The sequence below is a fragment of the Onychostoma macrolepis genome, chromosome 19, assembly GCF_012432095.1.
Source record: "Onychostoma macrolepis isolate SWU-2019 chromosome 19, ASM1243209v1, whole genome shotgun sequence".
Taxonomy (NCBI): Eukaryota; Metazoa; Chordata; class Actinopteri; order Cypriniformes; family Cyprinidae; genus Onychostoma; species Onychostoma macrolepis.
In genome coordinates, this window is record NC_081173.1 from 29,031,600 (window position 1) to 29,047,919 (window position 16,320).

The 16,320-nt window shown below is 40.9% G+C and overlaps 1 protein-coding gene and 1 long non-coding RNA gene across 7 annotated transcripts in view; one reads left to right on the forward strand and one right to left on the reverse strand.

Moving 5' to 3' along the window:
• trpn1 (transient receptor potential cation channel, subfamily N, member 1) overlaps nucleotides 1–16,320 on the forward strand; it is a 90,044-nt gene that overhangs the window by 55,540 nt on the left and 18,184 nt on the right. For all 6 annotated transcript variants that reach the window (XM_058752813.1, XM_058752814.1, XM_058752815.1 and 3 more), the window contains 6 exons: nucleotides 1,333–1,539; nucleotides 7,081–7,182; nucleotides 7,263–7,361; nucleotides 7,458–7,616; nucleotides 8,693–8,800; nucleotides 8,878–9,075. In XM_058752813.1, the coding sequence (XP_058608796.1) occupies nucleotides 1,333–1,539; nucleotides 7,081–7,182; nucleotides 7,263–7,361; nucleotides 7,458–7,616; nucleotides 8,693–8,800; nucleotides 8,878–9,075 (873 nt within the window). The remainder of the gene's footprint in view (nucleotides 1–1,332; nucleotides 1,540–7,080; nucleotides 7,183–7,262; nucleotides 7,362–7,457; nucleotides 7,617–8,692; nucleotides 8,801–8,877; nucleotides 9,076–16,320) is intronic.
• On the reverse strand, nucleotides 8,678–16,312 carry LOC131525345 (uncharacterized). Its single transcript, XR_009267192.1, has 3 exons — nucleotides 15,660–16,312; nucleotides 8,859–9,036; nucleotides 8,678–8,783 (listed from the first exon to the last, which is right to left on the reverse strand). It is a non-coding gene; the product is annotated as an uncharacterized LOC131525345 (long non-coding RNA).

Consider the following 16,320-nt stretch of genomic DNA (forward strand, 5'->3'; position numbering starts at 1 on the left):
AATAATAATAATAATAATAATAATCCTTCCATTTTGTGTTATTGTACTTGGAATAAAAAAATTTAACTTGAGATAAGTAATCTAAATAAGTGACATTGTAATTTAATAATAAATCTTTACACAGCCAAGTTTATTCTATAACTTCTCAAAACTCTGCATAAAGACACATTTATATATATATATATATATATATATATATATATATATAAATTATTATATAAATATTTATATTACATTAAAGGATTAGTTCACTTTCAAATGAATATTTCCTGATAATTTACTCAACCCCATGTCATCCAAGATGTTTATGTATTTCTTTCTTCAGTCGAAAAGAAATTAAGGTTTTTGATGAAAACATTCCAGGAATTTTCTCCATATAGTGAACTTCAATGGACTCTAAACGGTTGAAGGTCAAAATTACAGTTTCAGTGCAGCTTCAAAGGGCTATAAACGATACCAGACGATGAATAAGGGTCTTATCTAGCGAAACGATCGGGCATTTCAAAAAAATAAAATAAAATGTATATGCTTTATAAACACAAATGCTTGCCTTTGTGTTTATAACGCAATATGTAATTACATTGAAAAAGTCACGCTTGACGTAGGTGGAAGTACCGAGTCAGTGTTTACAAGTTGAACGTGCAAATACTAAGTCAAACGCCGTTTACAAAAAAGGGAGTTAAAAGGTAAAACAACGATGTCGGACGATTTTGAACTTGGAGAAGATGAGATGGAGTTTTTCACCCTGCCCTACCTTTTTGAACCGGAATACACAGAGGAAGAAATTAGGCAGATGGAGGATACTGCTGCGGTGACACAAACCTCTCAAGCGTGACCTTTTCAATGTAATTATGTATTATGTGAAGTCATGAACGCGCATCGCAGAACAGAGCAAGGTGAGCATTTGTGTTTATAAAGCATATACATTTTTTATTTTTTTTTAAATGCCCGATCGTTTCGCTAGATAAGACCCTTATTCATCGTCTGGTATCGTTTATAGCCCTTTGAAGCTGCACTGAAACTGTAATTTTGACCTTCAACCGTTTGGAGTCCATTGAAGTTCACTATATGGAGAAAAATCCTGGAACGTTTTCATTAAAAACCTTAATTTCTTTTCGACTGAAGAAAGAAACACATAAACATCTTGGATGACATGGGGTTGAGTAAATTATCAGGAAATATTCATTTGAAAGTGAACTAATCCTTTAATTCATAATTGATCATATTTTAATCAATTCATTGATTAAAGTCCTCTTTTTCCAATGCCCACTTGTCTTTATAACTGACAGAATAATCCTGCTATCGTGGCTCATCTAGTGGTGTTTGTTTCAGCGCGGTCAGACTCCTCTTCATCTGGCGGCGGAGAACGATCACTCTGAGGTGGTGAAGCTGTTTCTGAGGCAGCGGCCTGAATTAGCCATGCTAGCTAACATGGAGGGAGCGACCTGCACACACATCGCTGCGGCTAAAGGCAGTGTGGCCGTCATTAAAGAACTGCTCCTGTTTAATCAAGGAGGACCGGTCACGCTCAACAACAAGGTCAGGATTATTTTAGCATCAATAAGATACCGTTATTAATATTATTTTTATGTTTTCATTTCTGATTTTAGTTCAAATTTTAGAAATGTGGAACAAAAATGAAAAATATAGTTTTTATTAATGTAGTTTTTAATGTGAATATATCTATAGTTTTTTTACTTCATTTTTATTAGAAACAGTATATTCCCATAAGTATACATATTTCATATTAGTTACAGTAACATATACAAATACAAGAGGCAGCAAACAGAAATAAATGAGATTTAATCAAATATCTGAAACAAACAAACAAGAATGATAATTAGATATTTAAATGAAGCAACAGTCGTGTTTTTTTTAATTCATTTTGATTTCAGGTTTAGTTATTTTAAATCTTATACTTTACTTAAACTAAATAAAAATGAGAAACGTTTCCTTGGCAAGTGGCTGAAATACTTATTTATCTATGTCTGTCTCTCTCTCTCTCTCTCTCTCTCTCTATATATATTTATATTTATATTCATTTATATTTATTTCAAGCTGATATATATACTTTTTTTTTTCAGCCACTTCCCAAGGAAACATTTCTCATTATTATTATTATTATTATTTGTTTATTAAAGGTGCCATTGAATGCATTGATACAATATTTTAAATTGTTCTGTGATATCTACATAGAAGGTATGTGGCTTAGGTAAGGGCAAACATTTTCCAGAAACGGTTTTACATGTGCATTTACAACCCTAGGATTTCTCCCTAGAATGAAACAGTCTGTTATTGGCTTATTTGGAAGGGTCATGAATAATAATGTTGAGCTCTGCTCTGATTGGCTGTTTCACAGTGCAGCTCATTTCAGTAGCTCACAGGAAGGAAACACTAGCCTGGTAATACCAAATTCTGCTACTTCGCTTTGCTTCGTAGACAGAGTCTGGAAGGGCATAATTGACAAGTGTTTACTTTCTTGTGGGGCGGGTGCTTGTCTGAAGTTTAAAATCATTGGTGTACCCGTAAGCCAATCACATAACGGTTGGTTATGACGTATGTTATTTGCCGGCTCAGCCACCTCGAACTTCTGCTGTAAACACAGGTATGCGGCGAAAACAAAACCATCGAAACTTTTGCATATTATGTGAAGTAAATCTATGCATCCACAATTATCGCCTTGCCGAACTTTGGCCTCCCCAGTTTCTTGCTGACGATCGGTAACAGCTGATAAATTAAACTTTTCCCAAAACCTGTCGGGAGTAGGGCCACAACATCACCTCCATTTAAAATGGGAACCAAACACTCTTCTTGTTCGGGCTTCAGTTGGCAAATGCCGGGAATATTCTCCACAACAGAGCGAATAGCATTCCGTGTCTCCATGTACACTGTAGTTTTAGATTTCCCTCACCTAAACTACAATCTTAAATTCGGCACTTAGCGTCTACGTTGGTTGGCCCGGCTGCTGCGGAGCCGGAGATAATCTGGGAGATGGTTTGCTATATCAGACTGAGTACAGAAGCTAAATGAAATTGAGCGGAAATACGAAGTCTGACGTAGTCAGGCTAAGGAAACACAGGGACAATATATTTTGCAATACTTTCTCTCGCAGTTATATCATCAGGTAATTATACTGTAAATAAAATGCAGGCATCAGGGAGCCGCTATTAATATGCGGGGCACTGAAACTGCTTTCAAATGCACAATCACTTTTTACTTTCACTTTTGCTTTCGAGATTCACAATCACACGTACTCTGTTTATACTATGGAGCGGCAGAACTTACCACACATTTTACAAGATCAGATGCTTGTCAGTGGTACTCAGGATCTGTAAATCATTCGCCATCATCCTCAGTCATCTCTCCTTACTCTGTTTATGTGGTAAGTGAAATCTTATGTACTGTAATGTAACAGGCTACCGCTAGCAAGGAGCTAACCATGTCCCTTTAGTGGCTCACGTTATTTTATTAGAACGCGCTATTTGCTTTCTGTGCCTTTCTAAATACAGACACCAACCCATCCCTGCACTTCACATCCCCTGCACAGCCTTGAACATAACATTTATTTCCACGATCTGCCATTTTCGCTGTTGTCCTCACTTGTTTCTAAACAGTACCTGCAGAAGTTCTGATTCAGCTTTGCAGGTTCGGCTGGCGACTGGCCTAGAACATGGGCGGGTATATGCAAATGCTGAGGGCATAACTATTAGTGATCCTGACTGTAACGTCACAGTCGGTGTTATGTTCTGATTCGCCTATATTTCAGTGGTCTTTTGTATTCACAAGATTTACATAAGGAGGAGGAAACAATGGTGTTTGAGGCTCACGGTATGTCATTTCCATGTACAGAACTCTTATTATTCAACTATGCCAAGGTAAAGACAGTTTTCCAGTCTATGGCACCTTTAAAAACATTAAATTAAATGTGCACACACACACACACACATAAATACAGTCATGGCCAAAAATATCGGCACCCTTGCAATTCTGTCAGAAAATACAACCCTTCTCTCAGAAAATTATAGCAGTTGCAAATGTTTTGGTACTCACGTTTAATTTTTTTGTTTGCATTGGAACAACACACAAAAACAATCAAATCTGATACAATTCCAGACAGAACCCAAAAAAATGCACTGGACACAATTATTGGCACCCTTAACTTAATATTTGGTAGCACCCCCTTTGGAAAAAATAACTGAAAACAATCGCTTCCTGTAACCATGAATGAGTTTCTTACACCTCTCTACTGGAATTTTGGACCACTCTTCTTTTGCAAACTTCTCCAGGTCATTCAGATTTGAAGCATGCCTTCTCCCAACTGCTGTTTTGAGATCTCTCCACAGGTGTTCTATGGGATTCAGATCTAGACTCATTGCTGACCATTTCAGAACTCTCCAGCTCTTTGTTTGTAACCCTTTTTTTATTTCTTAATTTTAAACATTTTACAAACAAGAAATCACATGAAAGGGTCACAAAACAGATACCAAAACAAAACAGGAGGGTAAATAAATAAATACATTAAAAAATAAATAAATAAAACAAATAAATACTGGGGGGGGGGGGTATCTTTTACGATGAGAATGAGATGTATATAAATGTACACATGCAAGCGCACATAAAAGAGAGAGATAGACAAATATATCTACACATATACATAAATATACACACACACATACACACATCCCAAATCAGATCACAAAGGTTACAGAGGGTTACACACTAATCAACCAGTGAGTATGTATATTATCAAGGGGAGGGTTAATCAGACCGAATCCAGCTGGAGAGTTTTAACATGTGCAAGAAAAGGCTTCCAAATTCTACTAAAAGTACTGTTAGGCTCCAGTAAAGAGTGTCTAATCTTCTCTAGTTTCATGAAATACAGGGCATCTTTCAACCAGCGTGTGTGAGATTGTGGCTGAGGGCTCTTCCAGTTTAATAAGACTGCACGTCTAGCAAGCAGTGTAAGAAAAGCAACAAAGTTAGAAAAGTGAGTGGGCAATGGATAACCACCAGGCAACACCCCAAAGAGACCTATGATTGGTGATGGTGGTATGTTTGCAGATGTAATGGCTGAGAGAGAATTAAATACTGACCCCCAAAACAAAGAAAGAGCTGGACAGGTCCAGAACATGTGGGTTAATGTGGCTGGACCTAAGTGACACCTGTCACATTCTGGGTTAATGGTTGGATCAATCCGTGCCAGCTTACACTCTGACCAGTGAACCCTATGAACCACCTTACATTGAATAAGGCAGTGGCGTGCACAGATAGACGAGGAATGGACCCTGTCCAACACTTCCTCCCATGTTTCCTGGTCTATTTCCATATTGAGGTCTGAAGACCAACTGATACGCAAACTATCGGTGGGGAAAGACTGTAAAGTGGCAAAAGTATTGATTAACTTAGAAATTAAGCCTTTAGAACAGACATCAAAACTTAGGATGGTATCAATTGCAGACGGAGGCGGGCCATTGGGAAAATTTTTACGAGCAAAGTCGCATATTTGTAAAAATCTAAAAAAGTGGCTTCTCGGAATGTTATACATAACATTTAGCTGTTCAAATGAGGCAAATGTGCCTTCGATGTAAAGATCAGCTACAGAGTGGACACCTTGATTCTTCCAATAAGCGTAAGCACCGTCGACGGTAGAAGGGAGAAACAACGGATTAAAATGTATCGGGGAAGACAGAGACATAACTTGAAAGCCAAAATTACATAGAAATTGTTTGTAACCATTTCTGAGTGCTTTTTGAAGTGTGTTTCGGGTCATTGTCCTGCTGGAAGACCCATGACCTCTGGTGGAGACGCAGCTTTCTGACACTGACCACTACATTGTGCCCCAAAATTCTTTGGTAATCATCAGATTTCAGATTTCACACAGTCAAGGCATCCAGTGCCAGAAGCAGCAAAGCAACCCCAAAACATCGTTGAACCTCCACCATGTTTGACTGTAGGGACTGTGTTCTTTTCTTTGAAGGCCTCATTTCTTTTTCTGTAAACAGTGCCATGATGTCCTTTACCAAAAAGCTCTACTTTTGTCTCATCTGTCCACAGTACATTCTCCCAGAAGGATTGTGGTTTTGTCACATAAGTTTTGGCAAACTCCAGTCTTGCTATTTTATGCCTTTGTGTCAGCAGTGGTGTCCTCCTGGGTCTCCTACCATAGCGTCCCTTTTCATTCAGATGGTGACGGACAGTGCGAGCTGACGCTGTTGTACCCTGTGTCTGCAGATCAGCTTGAATTTGCTTGGAAGTTATTCGGGGTTCTTTATCCACCGTTCGAACAATCCTTTGTTGTAATTTTTCATTAATTTTGCTCTTCCGTCCACGTCCAGGGAGGTTAGCTACAGTGCCATGGGCTGTAAACCTCTTGATGATATTGCGCACAGTGGACACAGGAACATTAAGATCTCTGGAGATGGACTTGTAGCCTTGAGATTGTCCATGTTTTCCCCAAAAATTTTCTCTCAAATCCACAGACAATTCTTTACACTTCTTTCTTTTCTCCATGCTCAGTGTGATACACAACACAAAGGTTGAGTCAACTTTTCTCCATTTTAACTGGTTGCGAGTGTGATTACTATATTGCCCACACCTGTTACTTGCCACAGGTGTGTCTAAATACAAATTACAGGAGCATCACATGCTTGAAAAGCAATTATTTCTTACAATTTGACAAGGTGCCAATAATTTTGTCCAGTCCATTTTTGAGTTCTGTGTGAAATTTTATCAAGTTTGACTTTTCTTTTCTGTTTTTTTGTGTTGTTGCAGTGCAAACAAAAACAAGAAGCACATGAATACCAAAACATTTGCAATTGGAACAATTTTCTGAGGGAAGTGTTGCATTTTCTGACAGAATTGCAAGGGTGCCGATATTTTTGGCCATGACTGTATACGTGTATATATACGCACATCCTGTATATGAATGAATGTGTTTTTTCATGGTTGTATTTTTAAGTATCTATATAGTGTTTATTAATTTTATTTCAGTTTTTTTTCATGACATTCATGAAGCTAAATTTAAATGAGAAATTTTGTGTATAATACCCTGTATATCTTCGGCTCTTTCTAACTCGGCAGACTAATGGTTTGTGTCCGCTGCATTTGGCTGCTGCTGGCGGTCATACGGAGGTGGTGAAGGTTCTTCTGGACGCTGGAGCATCAGTGACGGAAGAGGACACCGTGAGTTAGACAGACAAAATATGACCAAGAACATTTTAACATAATTTCTAATTATCTACATTGACCTTTTACTCTTTCAGGAGGGCATGACGGCCATACATTTGGCTGCCAAGAATGGACACACTAATATTCTGGAGGTGCTGAAAGGCAGTGTTTCGCTGAAGCTCCAGAGCTCCAAGGTGCTGCATGTGAACACATGACCTTTTTTCTGAAGGTTAAGCAGAAAAAAATTGAGCTGTAACGTTTCAGTGAACCGTGTGTGTGTGTGTGTGTAGACAGGTTTATCGGCTCTGCACGTGGCAGCCTGTTTCGGACAGGTGGACTTCGTGAGAGAGATCCTGACTAAAGTTCCAGCTACAATACGCAGTGAATTCCCCACCAACAGCAGCAGCAGCGGCAAAGACGACGTCAAGAGACAACAGCCATTAGCTGAGGTGACAGATACACTGCAGAACATGGCTATTAGCAAATAAGGCATTTTTAATTAGATTTCTTCATTTGCGAGATTCTTGCTTTGCAATGAAGCTTTACATTTTGTTTGTGTGTTTTATTTAAGCTGGGAATCAAAACCATGAGTGTTGTTATTGTCTTTCTAATAAAGATTAATCTGATTAATTTGTACAGTTTTTTTTTTTTTTTGAATAAAGAAAAAGGGAAAAATTTATTGAATTTACTGAAATTTAAAATCCTTTGTTTTTTTTAATCTAAATAAATGCATCTCTACAAAGTCAAGTTAATTCCGAGTAGGCTTTATGCTCCAAATTCTGTATATCATTAAATATTAAAAACAAATATTATGAAAGTCTATATTTACTTATGTTTATTATTATATATTTATAATTATTGATATTTTATAATTAAATCAATGATTATATATTTATCATTGTCATTTATTTATTAAAACATTAATTTCATTATTTTATTCTTTATTTCAAATGTTTGTGTATGTGTTCAGCATACACAAGGTACAGAGTAAAACTAGAAATATAACCCATAATTGAGTTATACAACTAACCTTTTACAGAATAAATTTTATAGTTTATTTTAAATAAATTGTATAACTGCTCTAAATTCTGTATAAAGACCCAGTGCAACAGTAAAAGATTATAAAATCTATATAATATTTATTTTATTATTTATTATATTGTAATAATTATTCATATTGTAATTCATCAATTTGTAATTAAATATATTTAAAATATATAATATAATATATTCAATATTATATATTACATGTATTATATATTATCTATATTTATAATTTTATATTTAAAACCGTAAAATATTAAATTCATAATATTATTTATACAATATTTTTCCTGTGCACAGTAAATGCATTTATGCCACCTCCATACAGCATTAAACAGTCTGTGTAAAGAATATTCAAGATATATTCTCCAAAAATAAGTCTTGATATCTCAAGGTAATTTGCTTTTACAGACACAAAAGCCACAATATACATATAGTGATGATTATGATTGTGTGTGTGTGTGTGTGTGTGTGTGTTCAGTCAGGTTACACTCCTCTGCACCTGGCGGCTCAGTCCGGTCATGAGAACGTGGTTCGCCTGTTGCTGAATTCTCCTGGTGTTCAAGCCGATGCTGAAACAAACATTCAGGCAAGAGATCAGAAGCACTGCTGCAGTGTGAACCGTGACGTTTGAGTGTGGTACTGACCGTCCGTCATGTGTTTCAGGGCTCCAGTCCTCTGCACCTGGCAGCTCAGAGCGGACAAACAGCTGTGGTTGGGCTGCTGCTCAGCCGCTCTGGATCTCTGCTGCACCTGACCGACAAACACGGATGTACCTGCCTGCATCTGGCCGCTGCACACGGACATGTGGCCATGGTGAGAGTCCTGCTGGGACAGGGAGCGGAGATCAACCACACGGACACGGTGAGAAGAAACCTGGATGCTTGTGTTGGTCTTGTTTCTCAGGTGTCTCTCCTGAGAAAAAGACCCTTGTAATCTCAAATGTTCAGAAGAGACCTCAATAGTGTCTCAAACTGTGCTCAGATTTCCTGTGCTGTTTTTGATAACTAAAACTAAGTGTAATTAAAGGTGTCATGACATGGATTTTTTCATTATTTTAATATGTTGCTTGAGGTGTACTTATAATGTTAATAAAGTTCTCTTTCAAACATTCGTTCGGTATCTCACTATGGGAATCGCCTCGGGCGTGACCAATCATGGAAGCACCAATTACACCACGTCTGTCGATTGACAGACCAATCACGACAGTGATGAGGGAGTCCCGCCTCCCCAATATATACCACTGCATAACAGTCCCTACCTCATTCTCGTTCTCATCCCCGTGAAGATCCTTTTGGAAGCTATCCTCAGCAGATCCTCGTTGAGTGGCCGCTAAACTGTTCACGGACGAGCCGATTTTTAGGTACGTCACCGAACGCGGCTGCTTTTTGGTTGGGAAATACTCTCTGTTAAAGTGAATTTTTTTTTTCTGCTGTATTTTGTAGTGGGGACCAGCGCGTCAAGGCAGGTTCTCATTTTCTTTATCGAGCAGTTACAGCTCTTTTCTCTTAATTACCTCCCGTTAAGTGGTGTGACGGATCGGTACGATCCCAGCGCATTTACGGGAATAATTTGCTGTAAGACCCGTTATCAAGAGGCACGTTTTGGTGATCTCGTTAATCTCTCGGTGTTCGCATCTCTGTTATGGCGACTGCGAGCCCATCCAGCAGCACAGCGCAAGGGAAAGATCCCTCTCGTCCGTGTGCATGCAGGTCTATGATCTGGTCTAAAGACTATCACCCTCTGTGCATAGCGTGTTTGGGAGTTAGACATGTACAGGCTGTGCTCGCTAATCCAGAGTGCTGCCCGCACTGCTCTCAGTTCCCGTTAAGGGTTTTGGAGCGCAGAGTAAGAGTCACGGCCGCGAATGAAAGGGATCAGAGTTTTTCCGCGCCTCCCACGGAAATAAACAAGGTTGCAATGCAGGCCCAATGCAGTTGATGGACAAGATTTCTCCGGAACTTCCTCCTCTCTTTGAATCAGACCCTTTGGCAGGGGACAAAGAGGAAAAGGATGAAGATGATGAGGCGATTGCTCATCTCTTAGAGGAGGATTTGGAGGAAGATGAAGAGGATGCTATCCTCCCTCCTAATCTTTCTTCCAGGCCTGGCAGTGCGATGGGTGAGTCCCCCTCCCCCATGCCAGGGGAACTGGACCTTATTGAAATGTGTAGAAGAGCAGCTGCTAAACTCTCTATCGACTGGCCATCTCAGCAAGAGGGCCAGGGTGCAGAGAGGGATTTATATGATGGGAAGAGGCTGCCATCGCGTACTTCCCCAGTCAAGCAGCTGATACCAGCCGTCCCAGCATGTGTCACAGAGATGCGGCGCTTCTGGGACAAACCCTTCTCACATAAGGTTCCTGTTAAAGGTTTTTCTAGGTTGGACGTTCATAATATGGAGGAGGTGGGGATGTCCAACCCACCTCCAGTCGAATTGTCGGTGGCAAGTCACCTCCACCCCAATCGACGGGCAGCCCTATCCTCCTCCTCTCCTTCTCTGCCAGGACGGACAGAGAGGCTGTCTGCTTTTTTTAAAATTTACCGCTCCTCTGCCCTGGCTGTCAGAGCTCTAAATGCCACCTCACTGCTCACAGCATACCAAGCTGAGCCCATAGAGGAGATGGGGAGGCAGATTGATGCTGGGTCACCCGATTCAGCTTTGTGGGAAGAGATCTGCGTCATTGCAGATTAGGGATGTGCGCTACGACTAATTTGACTGTCGTTTAAAGTGAAGTTTTGTATCCAACTAGTCTAAAAGCTAGAAACCCCAAAAAAATGGCAAAAGAAAAAAAAACTGTGTGTGTATAACAGCCTACACTTGAAATACTTAATCTTTGCGTCACACTGTCAAATCCCTCAATGAAATCTGCTAAAAATAGGTCACGATTATGCCGTATGCTTGCCTCACGTTATCATCATTTAATTTTAGGCGATCGTTAAACAGAAAATAAGGAAGAGCATACACTCAACATAAATCAGTGCATAGCTTATTTATTCAGATCAGCTGGAGCAATGCAGAAATGGAAAATAGACTGACAGAATTCTTCATTTTCATATAACGTTAGCCGACATATTAAAACACAAGTCAAAAACAATAGGAAAGTTTATCAAGGAATAGCATTAAAACGGCTTTTAAAAGTGTACTTTATGTTGGCTATATTGTCTAAAAACAAAACAATGCTCGTTTTACTTACTCAGACCATGCGCATTTGTTCAGTGAATTTAACATATTAACGTGGTCTGGCGAAAGATGGGACTAAAGGCGATTCTGCACTTAAAAAAAAAAAACACGCTCGGCAGGAACTGAAGTTACAGGCACGCAGAGAGATAACTACAAGCAAGCAGACAGTTTCGAAAAGAGCCTGTACATCCCGCACCACCACCGAAGTGGGTCTTTAGAGGAATACACGGCGCGGATAGGATCGCAGACCGCAGCAACGGGTTGTAGTGTATGACATGATTGACATTTGCTGGCTTTGGCTAGCCTCCAAGCTAACGCATACCTGCCTGTATTGAATATGATTACGCATCGCTCCAGTAGAGCCAATTTGACATTACACAGTTTACACTAAACTTTTCCGTTTCCTTCTAATTCAAAATAATCCCACACCTTGCTGGTTCTTCACGTGGTCATTTCGAGCTGAAATGGAGAAAAGGCATGCGAGGTCTGAGGTAAAAATGTAGTTTCCGCCCAGATACGCTTTTAAAAATATTTATATATTTTTATTATTTTTCAAAAAATTTATTTTAGGTTGTTGTTAAAATGTTTTAAATGTAACGTTAAAATTATGGTAATTTGTTTCTATCGTGTAATCGACTATTGATTTCGGTGTCGACTAGCAGGAGCTGTACCGTTTAGTCGACTAGACCCACACATCCCTATTGCAGATCTCAACCTGCGCTCATCGAGGGGAACGGTCCAGAGCTGCAGCCGCAGCATGGGCCTGGCCGTGGTGGGTGAAAGAGCCCTGTGGTTGGGTCTGACGGGCTTATCAGAGAGGGAGAAAGCAGAGTCCCTTGACACCCCAGTGGAGCTGAAAGCCGTTTTCGGGACTGCAGTGACAAATATACGTCAGCAGTGTGACTTGTGCAAGAAGGATGGGGAAGTCAGGGTACAGAAACCCTAGGCCCCCCCCCATCTCAGCAGCCAATGCAGGTGGAGGTTCACCCAAAACAGCCCCAGCCTAGAGGCAAGGCCTCATTTGCGGTAGCAGCGGCTAAGCATCGCCCAACTAACCCTCAGGGAGAGAAAAAGTGGCGGGCGACCTAACTTGTGGTCTGGCTTTGGGTCAAAAGAGGGGCTACAGAACTCACGGAGTCTCTGTAACACCCCTCTGCACAGCGCAGGAGTATACTAGCTCCTGCTAGTCGACACCGAAATCAATAGTCGATTACACGATAGAAACAAATTACCATAATTTTAACGTTACATTTAAAACAGCAAAGAAGCATCGGGATGTGATTTCATGATTTCAAGAAAAATGAAGGAAGGAAAAAGGAAGGAAGTTCTCTTGTTGGAGTGTTGGCACCAGTTCATCCAGTGCCCCACATGTTGTTTCTCCCCTCTCCACCCGTGGGGTTATGCAAGAAAGAGGACGAAAGTTTACACAAGTGTTCACATTTGAAAGAAATAAAAATGTTTCCTGTGCATCCAGGCAGTGGGCCAAGGGCACAGATTTGTGGGAAAATAAAAACAAAAATACATTCAAATCAGAACTGCAACCCCTAGCTCCACCGCTGGATGGTGCCACCGTGCCATCAGTGAGCGAGAGCTACAGCGGTCCGCTCTCTGCTAACGCTGAGAGTTGGCGCACATGCGCAGTACACCCTTGGGTATTATCCACCCTTGGGATAGACCGGGATTATCGTTTGCAGTTTGCTGTAAAACCTCCACTTTTCAACAGTGTGTTAATGTCAACAGCAGAAGGGGAGTCAGCTCGGATTTTAGAGGAAGAAATAACCTCTCAATTGAGCAAAAGAGTAATTCGGGTGGTGCCGCTGGAGGACAGCCAGCACGGCTTTTGCTCCTGGTACTTTGTCATTCCCAAAAGTGGCGGGGGTCTCTGTCCCATCCTGGATTTGCGGTACCTGAACAAACACCTCAGAAAGTACAAGTTCAAAATGCTCACAGTAAAAACATTATACAATGTTATTCGTCCCAGAGACTGGTTTACATCAGTAGATCTGAAGGACGCTTACTTTTACATAAATCATTTATCCGGCGCATAGAAAATTCCTCAGATTCGCCTATCAGGGCACAGCCTACGAATTTTACAAAATGTGTCGAGGCAGCTCTAACACCTCTGAGAATAGCTAGTGAACCAATTGTGGGAGAGGTTTGGCTGAGCTGCCATAGATCTCTTCACCTCGCATGAAAATACGCATTGCCCTCTATTGTTTTCTCTGGCGAGAGACGGTGCACCGATGGGTGTGGATGCTTTGGCTCACCCGTGGCCAAACGTACTGCTTTACGCGTTTCCTCCTCTGAGTCTGATCGTACCAACTCTAAAAAGAGTAAGAGAGTGCGGCCACTCAGTAATACTGATCGCTTTGAACTGGCCAGGGAAGTTGTGGCTGGCGGAGATAATCCAGCTCCTGCTCGATCGGCCCTCTCCCGTTGCGCAGAGACCTCCTCTCACAAGTGCACGGAGAGATTTTTCATCCAGCACCGGACAAAATGTCTCTTTGGGCCTGGCCCATGAGAGGTTCAATTTAAGTGTTACGGGTTTGCCTCCGAGGGTGATTGAAACAATTCAAAATACGAGAGCGGCTTCGACGCGCTCTGCATATGATAGGAAATGGAATGTATTTGAGTTATGGTGCGCGCAAAGGAAAATTGTACCTTTTCAATGTTCAGTGGCAGAGGTGTTGTGTTTTCTGCAAGAACTTTTAGATAAGGACAGAGCCTTCTCTACCGTTAAGGTTTATCTTGCTGCAATTTCTGCATGCCATGTGAGGATTGACAGAAATACTATAGGTCAACACCCGCTTGTGTGCAGGTTTATGAGGGGTGCTCGGCATCTGAACAGGGTTTCAAAGCCGCTGATTCTGCCGTGGGATCTGTCCGTGGTCCTTAACGCACTCTCTCAGCCTCCTTTTGAGCCGATAGATAATATCGATTTAAAGCTCCTTTCGCTAAAGTTTGCTTTGTTATTGGCTCTTTCGACCGCGAAACGAGTTAGTGAACTTCATGCTTTGTCGGTTCATAACTCCTGTATGTTGTTTGCTGCAGATTTCTCGCGAGTATCTCTCAAGACTAATCCAGCGTTTGTGCCTAATAAGGTGAGCGAGTCAGCTTTCGCCTGTAGACAGGTGGATTTACTGGCTTTTCATCACCTGCCTTTTTCCTCGTCGGAAGAAGAGCGGCTTCATTGTTTGTGCCCTGTCCGTGCGTTGTGTCATTACGTGGACAGGACGAAGGAATTAAGAAAGAGTAATCAGTTATTTGTTTCATGGGCTGATTCTCATAAGGGTAAGCCTATTTCTCGTCAGTGCCTGTCCCACTGGCTAGTGGAAGTTATTATATTGAGTTATAATAGCATGGGTCTACGTCCTCCAGAGGGGCTGAGGACTCATACCACCTCGTGGGCGTTTCAATTCAGGACATTTGTGCGGCGGCGAGTTGGGCTTCGCCACACACTTTTGTCAGATTTTATAGGCTGGATGTTACAGAGCCTTCGTTGGCTCATTCCGTCCTAAGTGTGTAAAAAAAAAAAAAAACACTCGTACAGAGGTTTTTATTTCACATGTCTCCATCCTATTTTGTGAATAATACATGGAGGGCTTGTGTTATTATGTTATCACACATTACTGAGTTGGTTGGCATGCCTGCTTCGGATGGCATATCTGCAATACGGGGGTTGTCTATATCCCATAGTGAGATACCGAACGAATGTTTGAAAGAGAACTTTAGGTTACTCGCGTAACCCCGGTTCTCTGATAACATGAGTGAGGTATCTCGCCACACTTCCCTCCTTGCAGTAGCACGGGGAAGAGATATGCTGAGAATGAGGTAGGGACCGTTATGCAGTGGTATATATTGGGGAGGCAGGACTCCCTCATCACTGTCGTGATTGGTCTGTCAACCGACAGACGTGGTGTAATTGGTGCTTCCAGGATTGGTCACACCCGAGGCAATTCCCATAGTGAGATAACTCACTCATGTTATCAGAGAACCAGGGTTACGTGAGTAACCTAAAGTTTTTTTGCACAAAAAACAAATAAATATGTGGATTTTCAACCCTCATTCTGAACCTCTCTCAGGAACAGGCTGTTTTTAAGGGGTTGGTCCTTTAAGGCTTCTCAGTAATCGGCCACTGTTATGATTGGCTAATGTCACTGCACAGAAAACACTGTCAATGCCCCCTCAATATTATGAGTGTTTTGACAACATAATCAAAATAAAACGGTCATTTCCAGACAAGGCATTATTAAATAATCTACTTACGGTTGATGTAGCTGCTGTCAAAACTAGTACCGTTTCATCTTTCAGCAAATGTTTCTTTGTGAACGCTCCATGAAACTGTGCTTCGTTTACAAAACAACATGCTCTGAACAACAATCTTCAGACACGATCCAGGATGCCATTAAAAATAAACTATCCACTTGTTCCTTACGCTGGGATCCTTCTGATATCCGTTCAAAGATGTGAACGAGCTGTTTAATCCAAACCCGTCAAAGCAAACGTTCTTTCACTCCATTTGTCCGTATCCAGTGATTTGCTTGTGAGGTGACGCAACACTCGCATTCAGCGTAATCAAGTGCCAAGCCGTTAGCGGCTAAACGCCAGTGGGCGGGCCTATGTTGACTTGTTGCTCTGGGGCAGTATTTATTCAAATGACTGTGCCCAGCTGACATCAGCTTGTTCCATAGGATCTAAAATGAGCCGTTTTCTGAGGGTTATTACATAAATGTTTTTTTATTGATGATGAGGACATTTTAAGTTATGAAACTTGCCGGATACATTAGGCATACAAAGACCTCTTCTGTATCAAAAGATCAAGGGAAATTTGGTTTCTCATGACGCCTTTAAATAAAATTTAAATAAAATAAAATAGAAATATTAAATAGAAAAAAGCAATAAAGCTGATGTGTTTGGTCTGTGTTTC